General features: G+C 37.5%; 1 protein-coding gene across 1 annotated transcript; it reads right to left on the minus strand.

Annotated features, from left to right (window-relative positions):
- On the minus strand, nucleotides 1–8590 carry LOC121425993 (melatonin receptor type 1A-like). The gene is made up of 4 exons (XM_041622121.1): nucleotides 8545–8590; nucleotides 7395–7548; nucleotides 1695–1887; nucleotides 1–1460 (listed from the first exon to the last, which is right to left on the minus strand). The coding sequence occupies exons 1-4, from the start codon at nucleotides 8588–8590 to the stop codon at nucleotides 885–887; spliced, it is 969 nt and encodes a 322-aa protein (XP_041478055.1). The 3' UTR covers nucleotides 1–884.
- Nucleotides 8591–11316: the final 2726 nt, after the last annotated feature.

Raw genomic sequence — 11316 nt, forward strand, 5'->3', positions numbered from 1 at the left:
ATGAAAATCGTCATTTAAGAGAAATTTATCAGAAAAGCAAACAGCAAAGCTGAAAGGGTCGATTTACAATCTCATTCCAAAGATCAGCTTCTATCAACCATTATTGATTTTCTCTCCCCCTCTCTTCCTTTCAGTGCGCTGTTTCAGTGTGCACAAAATGTAAATCATGAAAGCTGATAGCACTCATGCAGAGCAGTTTGGTAGACAATAATGTGTTATATTCAACCTCTAGCAAGACTATTTGTTATATTTCTACGTCCTTTATTGAGGAGATGGCAATTAGATATTGAAACATTATCACCTTGGTAATCAAAGGGCAAGGCCAAATTAAAGGATATGAATTTTTTTTATTTATTGACACATTGGAACACATTAACAAAGTACTCTGATAGTGATAGCACATCAATACTGCATTCTTAGTCATTCAATATGATAGATAATTGAAAATGCTGATTAATTTTTGCCGGGCGTCATAATTCACAATATAATGTTGTATAGGCAGAATAGCCCAATCAATCAAGACAATTATTACAGTAGATTTAGTAGCACATACAATTGGCCAGATGCCTTACTTAATCAATGTGAAGATGATGAATTTTAGAGGCAGTCAAAAATCATAGCCACTGAAATAGGTTTACTTTGTTTTCTTTAAACTTTAAAAAACTTGGTATTTGTAGTTCTTTTAATCTGCCTCCGACCTCATTCACTTGCATCTATCATTGTGCACTATGACGTCTTAATTTTGCATATTGTTAAATTCGTGTAAAACTTACATATTTACAAGGTTGGTCTCAATTCTGACCATTATCAACCAGGCGGACACATCGCTACTGTAATATCAGAATCAAAGTTTTTCGGCGCATCTAACAACTTTGTTCTCAACGTCAGTGAACGGCGCTTTCTTGAGTCGCTGGCGACGTCTGCTCTGCGGGATGCACGCGGTTATTCCGTAACGTTCCGGTTCCAACCGTACCGGTAACTGAAGCCAACAGGTCCACCTTCTTAGCGCGACAGAAAAGAAGCCTTATGAAATGCATGTACCCGCGGCGAAACTGTTGGTTAGTCGCTCCATAAATGACGCAGTTGAAGCTACTGTTGGTATGGGCAAGGGTGTATGAGAGAATATAAAGTTTGCGATCGTACACGACACGGTGGTCAATGAGCACGGTCAATGAGTACGGCGACCACATCAGAAGGTAGATGATGACGATGGCCAGTACTGAGCGAGCTAGGCGAAGATCAGCCGGTCGGGCGGCACGTCCGCCCTTGCCTTTTCCGTTCTTGTTCTGGACGCCATCCTTATTGCGGACGCGTTCGAGGGCGATAGTTGCTTTTCGAGCGAAGCGGAATATGCCTATGTAGCTGAAGGTGATGATCATAAGAGGAACAGCAAAAGCCGTCATAGCGAAGTAAATGGCGTAGGAGTAGACAAAGGACATTCCTCCGGTGCAAGACATAACCTAGTATTGAAAAAAAATGATGTGATCGATTCTTATACTTCTGTAACACAAGAGCCCTTGTCTTATAAAGAGTTGCAATTGATCTGATCAATTTCAACTATGGAAAGCCAGTAACGCCCACAATACATGTTTATTCCCTCCAAAATAGTTCTGACAACTTGTCAGATGGAAAAATGTTGATAACATGCTCTCCCTTTTCGGTATGACCACAGTTAAGAAAGAAAACCTCCATACCTTCCAGTCAAATGTGTGTGTTCCCCAGCCCAAGATGTTCGGTAGATCGATGAGGAACCCAATGATCCACAGTCCAACAATCATCATCGGGACGGTCCGGCGGTTGAAGATCTTTCTGTACCGCTGCCAGTGACAGATCCACACGTAACGGTTGAAGGCAATGGCAGCTATGCTCCACAGCGAACAGGAACACCTAATTAAAAAAAAAGATAAGCAAAAAGAAATAATGATATTCCATTTCAAGTTCGGCATCACAACAAAGAGTGACCGCCCTTGTGATTTTTCAAGTAATAAACTTTTTTTTTAAGAGTGGGGTGTATCAAGGGAATGGTTTATGTCATGGATATTTCTCTGGGAGAGGGGGGGGGATGGCTGAAGTCATCGTCCCCCTTTCCATATCACACTACCCTTGCGCCGCCCCTGGTGAACTTAAATTATAGCTCTTCAGGACACCTGCGATGTATAGAAGCTCTGATGATGTAAGGAAACCCAAGTTAAATAGATATCGGGGAAATCGTTAATAATTAACTTTTCAACGAAAATGTTTCGGATAAATATGAAATACTTTAGAATGATTATCAGACCTAGTGGTATTGGACGAGATAAAACTTCATGAGGTTGTAGGATGTTTTTTTTTCATTCGAATAAAATTTCGACAATATTTCTGATACTTGATGGTAATTTGCTCTTGTTTATATTTCCGTTTGTTTGTCCTATGAAGATTGAATATTTCCTAATGAACTAATCGGTTAATCTAAAAATTAAGCCCAATAAAAACCACCTCGTTTTTGTTAAACTTTTTTTAATATATCGGACATTTTATTTTTTGTAGAGCTATTTGGGAAACCTTTTATTTATGTAGGTATTATTTTGAAAATATAAGGTAATTCCTTTCCGACAGTGCTCTCTTTTCGAACGCATTTATAGGCCACCCTCTTGGTGTACAGAATGAATACTGCTGTATTTCATATGAAAATGATTCAGTTGAGGTATATATTTTTAATGAATAGGCCTACATCTTCAGTACCATCGAGACCCACTACCTAGATTATACGTCATACTTCACAGCAAAAACTGTGGTGTTAACCGGTGTACATAGAGGACCACACCATTTATTTTACACCGGTGTTAAGTTGGTGTTAGTTTTACACCTATAGGTGTTATTACAACACCTTTTGTTGTGATATTTACACTTTTTGGTGTTATGTTTAATCTCTAGGGTGTAATTTTAACACCTCAGGGTATGGTCCTCTATTAACACCAATTGGTGTCAGTTTTAACACCGCAGTTTTTACAGTGTTCTAAGGGCCTTTTCACACGTGAATCTTGAATCATTGCAATGATGATTGCGGGGGTTTGTGATTCTAATCATGTTCAGGGCTCCGTAACACAAAGATTAGCGATCAATCGCTAAATGAACTGACCAATCAAGATCAATGTTACACGCGCGTTTGGCGCAAAATACTGACTAGGAACCAATCAGAAGAGTTCTTTCGTATTTGCTATTCATCGCAAACCTTTGTGTTACGGAGCCCTGGTTTGGTTTCACACGTGCTAAAAAATTGTCATTAGCCTTATTTTTCACTGGGATCATCCAAATTACTTTTTTTTACCGTGTGAAAGGGTGGTTAGTCATCTATCATGTTCGGCTACATTTTATTTGTTTGTTTTATTTTTCACCATGCATAACAAGAAATAAATTGACAAAATATAAAGTTACATTGATAATGATAATACACAGTAGGAACTAAGCATAACCAAAAAAGTTTGAAGTGCAGTAGTGTCCCTGAAATAACATCGTATGTTATTTGATTATTAAGTCCAATGACAATTCTCATTTTAATAGCATCAGGATTGTGTTCAACAAGTACATTATGTTCATAGGCCTATTTAGATCTGGGGATTTCGATTTCTAAAGAGGAATTAATACATGATATGAATCGTAAGCATCGATCAAAATGAAAATAATAATATTAATGGGTAGATGGCGGAAGAATGAAAGAAAACTATTGATAGAAATTCATGAATACCGCAGATTGAATAAAAGGGGAAAATACCTTTACGGTACTTGCCACGCAATGTCATTATCAGATTGATTTTTACCGTGTTTACACGCTGCACCGGCTCGCCGTGCTGACCCGCGAGCCTGTGGAGCGTGTAAACACGGTAATTGAGGATTAAAGATGTCTCCAAAGAATTTAATTGAGACTTAAAATGCCATAACCCTAGCTGATAATTCTTTATAATCTGATTTCATAAATACGAGACTATTCTGTCTTCTGATAAAGTTGGGACAAAGAAATTAGGGATAAGCAACTTAAATGCGACATGTGCTTCTCGAGTTTTATGTTCTATGATGAAGAAATTGATTATGAAGGAAAAAATTGTGATTCTGTGAGGGGTTGTGGCATGTAAAGGAAGGAAAGGTAAGTGAAAATGAATACTGTATGTCGTATTATATAGATAACTCTGCACTCATGGGCGGAAATCCCAGGGGGACAGGGGTGAGCGCCCCCTACCCAAAATAGTAGGGGCACAATATCAAATGTCCCCTTACTCTTTTTTTGTATTTTATGATGGAAAGAAATACATCATTCAAAATTGAAATAAAAAGATGTATTTTGGACGAGATGACCTTACTTTTTGGCCCTTTTTCCTTGTCAAATTTCATGATTTTGGTCCTTACATTAATTTTGGGTTGATAACGTCTTTTCTTATTTCTTATCCACTTCCCATTCATTTTCAATTTCCTAATCTTTTGTCTGTCCTTTCCTCCTGTTAACCCCTTTTCATCACTTTAAAATATAGTGGGCATGTGGTTGCCCTTGCAGCCCCCCCCCCCCATATGTAGCGTTGTCTTTGCCGAACTCCTGTCTTCACAAACAAACAGTACATATACATTTGGGTTAATTTTATTCCCTTCATTTCTCAAAACTTGACCTATGTCCTTGAACTCTGGTGGAGAAACCTTTTTTTTCAATAATAATTACCTATGAATTTGATATCTAACGAAGATATGAACTTTTCACCTCGCACTTATTATTACGCTAAAATATCTGTCCGTGTATGGCGATGAAGCACGGGTAAACAAGAAACAAAGAGAGAGAGAGGGGGGGGGGGGTCCTTGGTCTTGAACTCCCAGGAAGGGCCAAGTGATTTTTCATCTCCATCATTTCTTCTTCTTCTCCTCCTTATTCTTTTTCTTCTTCTCCTCCTTCTTCTTCTTCTCCTCCCCCTTCTTCTTCTCCTTCTCCTCCTCCTCCTCCTTCTTCTCTTCTTCTCCTCCCCTTCTTCTTCTTCTCCTCCTCCTTCTCCTTTTCCAAATTCTGTTACTATACATGCTTTATGACTTTGGTCACTGCAGACTATCATCGTATATATACAAACAAACGGGAACTTTGGTTGAGCCGAAACAACGTAATATAATTTTCACGCCCAATTTTTAATCTTCACTGAACCATATACGGATTGTCAACGAACTGTCGAGCCCGATTTACTACGTGTGTGTGTGTGTGGGGGTGTTTATGTTTTACTATTTTCATTATTTTGTAATAAACTAACCAGGATACCCCCCCCCCCCCCCATTATCCCGGACAATGGGGATGTCAAACAAGGGTGATGATGACAGAAGTGGCTACTTTAAAAACGGTCGTTTTGATATTTGCATTTTGTTCTTATACAGTTTTATAAGAACTGCGAATATAAAGAGGTTAAAATGAGGGGGTCAATCGCTATACACAATGACGTGCTGATTAAGAGGGTGTATATATAATATTACTTTTGCTTTTCATTTTTTCATGATTTTTCTTACATTTCGTTGAATATTGTTCTAATTGATATATCATTTTTATATGACTATAAAAATTTTTACTTGCGCGCTGTAAGCAATTTTTTATTGGATAATGTACATACACTTGCACGCTGCACTTCACCAGTACGACAATACACCAGACGGTGGACTGTACTGTTTCCAGAAGAAGAAGAAGAAGAAGACTAATTGACTATTTAAAAAAAATGTTTATCGTTACATCTCTTTCTTTGCACTCACACTCTTTTCTTTTCCTTTATTTCTCTCGATGTCTGTATGACTCTCTTCTCCCGCACTCTTTCTCCGACAACCTCGATGTTTTTCTGTTCATGTTGCTATCAGGCAACACTGAAGAGCTTACTATACAGGAAGCCAGATTGAATAAACGGGGTTTCACATTTCACAGCTCCTTTAATTCCAATCAACAAGGATGCAGTATATTGACTGTCACCTTTACTTCTCTTTAAACACGTCTAAGTGCAAGTTTGAGGTTGATTAGCTTGGGTTCGACATTTCCATCTTTTCTTTTCTTCACGCCTTTCTCGACAGAATCGGTCAGGCAAAAGATGACGGACGTGTCTTTTCACACTGAATTTGCTTTGATGTTTTAATAAGAAAACGGGTTGTAGGGGCGGCGTCACGGAGGGTGGGGGCAGGGGGCCACCGCCCCTTCTGTGATTTTTAAGTAACAAAAAGTGGTTAAAAAGAAAGGGAATGAAATGGAAGAAAGCATGAAGAAATTATATATTAAAAGACTGGGCTGGGTCATGTAAGTCTATAACATTCACAATAACTCGATTTAGAAATAATGACGTCACTTTTTGTTGTCCTGCCCCGCCCCCACCCTAAACAACATATCCTGGCCCTGCAACTGATAGCCCAGATTGTTAAACCGTCGATAATAAATATGTCTAATAGGTATAGGCAGCAGCGCCACGTGGGAGGGGGCAACCACAATCCTTTTTTACATAGAGCAATAGAGAATGAAGGGGGGGGGGCAAGTGAGAGCGTTGGATTGCGTTACTCTAAAAGGCCCACTTTTTAATTAAATCATAAAAACATTAATGACGTCCCTAAGTGTTACCCTTTTAAAAAAAAATGACTCGCAGTTGTCTCGTTATAGAGAGTCCGTGACTACAGTAAAGAGTTCCTGTTATTGTTTCTCGATGCATGTTTCACTTGCTTTCATGTGTGTAATAGACCTGTTTAATAATGTAGCTCTTGCTCAACCTGCCATGTTATAGGTAAATTGATTAGGGTTTTTTTCCATGTTGGGTATACTCAAGGTTTTATAGGCAAGACTCTCGCCTCGGTGCCATTTAAATGAAAACCGCAGTCCTTTGTGCTTTTTGTCACTCAAAAAGTGTGTATATGTCAAGTTTCACTATTCAGGGTGAATCAATCTCTTCTCATCTTATCTTGCTATCGTGAATACAGAATACATTTATTTCAAAATATTAATAAAAAAATGATCATTAATAAATTATTTTATGATACAATAATTTAGCTGAGCATCAGAGTTAGACTTTTTTGTGGTATATAGCGAAATAGATGCAGACTTAAAATGGGTCTACCCCCATATTGAAAAAAGGGTGCATTCATTTTTTTTTTGGGTGTGTGTGGGGGGGGTTGTTCCTGCGGTTTGGCACGCCTTACTCCTAATACACAAAGTACGACACTTCCCATTAAAAATGAATTGAGGGTATATACTGGAATAAGAAGCAATAAAACCAACTACTCTGTAAAATTTATCCTACGTTGTGTTAGAGCCAATATGCCAATTCCACTTAGAATAGCACAAGCTAAATGCCCATAAAATTCTCAGATTTTTACCCATGATGCAACCTTTTTATCATTCTTCTTCTTTGTGGGGGGGGCGGGGTATTACTCACGTAACGATGCATACAACTGCGATGACTTCACATAACCACTCGTACTTGATAAAGATACCCTCTTCGCTGGTTATGCTCCCGGCAACGGAGGCGAGGTTGACCACGACGGACACACCCAGGTCAGCAACTGCGAGGTTGACAATGAACAGATTACCTAGGATAGAAAGATGATAAAGTTGACATTGATTAAATCATTTTCATTGATTAACGAACTTAACTTTGCCAAGAATCAATAGCCTACATTTTATGAACTTTAATGAATTCAATAAAGTTGAATTATTGATATTTGATGAGGAATCTTTTAACCCCAAAGCAAGATCTTGTACCCTCGAAATGGACAGGGCTTGTGTAATGACCCGAGAAAAAGAAAAATGCATGATTAGTGAATTTCCGCCAATGACTATTAATCCATCTGGCTTTATAATGTCTCGTAAAGGCTATGAAGGCTATAAAAGATATCAAAATATTTCATTATTCATATATAATTAAAATACAAAATAGTGAGTCAGTGTGACACAATTTCATTTGCACAGTCACTCATGGCGTGCAGATACAGTGTTTTTAGTGAAGGTAAATTTCTCATTTTACATCCGACTTGAGAGAAGATTTTCAGCAATACGCTTATTAGATTTTCTTTCTTTTCATTAAAATCAATGTAAACTTGTAATTTCTGATTGACTTGGCCTTTAATTATAAGACTTCATGAAACTAATATCCTAACACAGTACAATGACATTCATGACACTCGCGGCACGTTGCTCGTGTGGGAAACTTCAATATCGAGCAGTTTACATGACTAAACATTAATAATTACATTTAATCAAGCGAATATTCATTGCTCAGGAGAACTTGGTAATATTACAGTTTTAGATATGAATTAAACTCTGGAAACCCATTTACGTGACTTCTACCAGGTATGTCAAGAAATACTTGTGACGTAACATAGTTCAGAACAAGAATATTTTAACGATTATTGGTTCGTTGAAACAAAGTTCATAAGTTCATATTAATTTTATTGTATAGTCAAAGTTCCTAAGTTCATATTTATTGTAGTCAAAGTTCATATTTATTGTAGTCAAAGTTCCTTAGTTCATATTTATTGTAGTCCAAGTTCGTGGAAAATTAGAGAGAGATGGGGGGGGGGGGATACACAGGAATTGTTGAATAGCGTTGAAAGTGTGGGGACTAAGCCGCATGGAGGCTGAGCATGAAAAAACACACACAAACACACCAAAACAAATTGGCTGGTAATTTGTTTTTACATGTTAAAAATGGGGGCTGCAATCCTACACAGTAAAAAAAGCACAATTGTTTAAGCCTGTCATTCTACAACAAGTTGTTTAAACTTTTTAACAACTTGTTTGAAAAAATTGAAACGGTTGTTTAAAAAGTTTAAACAGTTGTTTGAAAAGTTTGAATAGTAGTTATTCCAGTGACGGTCTTTATACACAACGTGCCTAAAATTTTAAACAGCGTTTGCACAGTGTATAGCCCACCTCATGAACATAGAAATCGACAGATCGAGAGGGAAGATGATGTGACGTGAAAGAGAAAGGTGTTAAAAAAATTAAATGTCAAAATAAAACTAAAGAGGATGGAAAGGAGAGAAACAAAAAGAATGGAGAAAGGAGTGGAAAGAGGAGAGAAAGGGGACAAAAAACGACACAAAAGCATGCAAAATTTAGGAGAAGGATGGCCGAGGGAACGGTGGGAGCATGCAGAGAGAGCACGCTAGCATTTAATCACTATTGACTATCGTGCTTTATCGAATATGTGCTGAAATCAAGGGGGACTTAGATGTATTTTGTAAGAAAAGAAAGACCAAGTCATGTTTGACTCCATGCATTTTCCTTGGTAATTGGTGAAACGAAACACGAATGGTTTGGGAACGGTTCCTATACAAACATACAGCGAGGGAAGAAAATGTCACAAGCCGAGCAGCTTTAAAAAGATATTCCGAACTCGCCGCAGTAACCTATTTCATAACATTTCAAGTATTCTCCAAAAATTGCCATGCATTACACAGAATTGACCGAAGATTGACAGTATCTTCAGGTTTATATGAAGACTCCGAATAGTTTATAAGTTCTGTTTCTTGGCCTCCCGCTAGCCAGCTAAACTCCAGAGAGTGCAGAATGGGCCAGGTTAGTCCGCAATTCCCTTTGTTTCTCACATTTTTAGTCCTTAAATGCTGGCTGCCGGTGAAGCAGATAATTCTCTTTAATACATTGCTGGTTGTGTACAAAGCTCTTCACGGTAAGGCACTGGTCAGTCTACATTCAGGATCTTTTACAATTGAAGTCATCACCTCATGCGTCGTACAGCCTCCGTTTAGTGCAAAATATAACATGCTCTTAATTGACAAAAAAAAAATATTTTCCTTCTTGAATATCAAAACCTAACCCTTGATATCATTTTGCATATGCGGCTACCAAGTTATGGAATAAAATATACTCCCACGTTCCATAAGGGAATCGCCCACAGTTAATATGCTAAAATGGATCTTATATTGGTCCCACTGCACTTATGGATGCAGAGAGGATGTACAACGGAAAAGAATCTTGCCATCCGTTAAAAAATGTTATGTATCAGTTGTGTAGTCCTATGGTCTTTGCATACGTATTTCATACGCTTTATATATCCATCGAGCATCCGTCAACTGTGATTTCATTGTCCACCCATTTTGTCCATTGTCTGGAGCGGATTAAAACGGATGGAGCCACCCCGAAATTTTGCTTGTCCTCTGGAACACGTTTTGTGTCCGTCGGCCAGTGGGACCAGGGCCCGTATTCCATAAACGAGATAAGCATGCTTAAGTCAAAAATCTAAGCATTTTGTCTTATTTTTCTGTCTAAGACAAAAGTCTTAGCCAAAACGCGTATTCCATAAAGAATTGGCTAAGAATTTTGTCTAAGAATTTGGCTAAGAATTTTTGCGCGACTAAGACAGATTTAGGATGAATGGCTAAGTAACTTTTCTTAAATATGCAGAGTCTGTATTCCATAAATTCTACATGGCTAAGAATTTTGCCCTAACTTTAAGACAGCTGTGAGTTGTCTTAATTGTTTTAGTTTCAAGGTAATTCAGCCAAAAAATTTTTAGAATTTATACCTATATTGCATTTCGAGCTCCTGCCTCATTTTTCAAACCGATTTTCATGAAAATTTGAACACACATTGGTCTTAAGGTAAGGAGGTGGAAGATGTTTTTCTTTTTCAGAAATTGTGTTGCCATGGTAACAGTATATTATGGCCAAAATTTTGCCGTTTCAAATACTTCATTAATTTTCTACCAATTCTCATGAAAGTTGACTCACACATTGGATTTGAGGAAAAGATGTACAAGACACATTTATGCAAGTGTCGGAAATTGTGTTTCCATGGTAACGGTATATATTGGCAAAAATTATGTATAAATCTTGCTGTTCTAACTACTTCCTCAGTTTTTTAACCAATTTTCATTGAAAGTGGCACAAACATTAGTCTTGATGTGAAGATGTGCAAAACATATTTTATGCCTACATAAAAAATTGTGCTGCCATGGTAACAAAAAAATACCAAAAATAAATGAAAATCTTGTGATTGAAACACTTTATCAGTTTTCAACTGGTCTATTCTCCGAAAAACTTGGCATACACATTAGTCTTGAGTGGAAGCTGTCTAAGACAAATTTTTGCCTGTATCAAAAATCATGTTGCCATGGTAACGAAATATTATATGATATTCAATTTATTATATTCAATTTATATTTTGACAAACATGGTAACGAAAATCTTGTAGTTCAAACTCTTTCATCTTTTTCAACCAATGCTCATGAAATTTGGCACACACATCAGTCTTGAGTTGAAAATGTGCAAGAATATTTTTTTTGTCTGTATCAGAAATCGTGTTGCCAAGGTAACAACATATTATATAATGAAATT

The sequence above is a fragment of the Lytechinus variegatus genome, chromosome 13, assembly GCF_018143015.1.
Source record: "Lytechinus variegatus isolate NC3 chromosome 13, Lvar_3.0, whole genome shotgun sequence".
Lineage (NCBI taxonomy): Eukaryota > Metazoa > Echinodermata > Echinoidea > Temnopleuroida > Toxopneustidae > Lytechinus > Lytechinus variegatus.

Bases quoted from the DNA above. Each gene is read 5' to 3' on its own strand.
- LOC121425993 (XM_041622121.1), bottom strand. From the start codon at position 8,590: ATGCGGCTTAGTCCCCACACTTTCAACGCTATTCAACAATTCCTGT. The intron at 7,549-8,544 runs GTATCCCCCCCC...TTTCTATCCTAG, and splicing joins CGCTATTCAACAATTCCTGT to GTAATCTGTTCATTGTCAAC. The intron at 1,888-7,394 runs GTGAGTAATACC...TTTTTTAATTAG, and splicing joins GCAGTTGTATGCATCGTTAC to GTGTTCCTGTTCGCTGTGGA.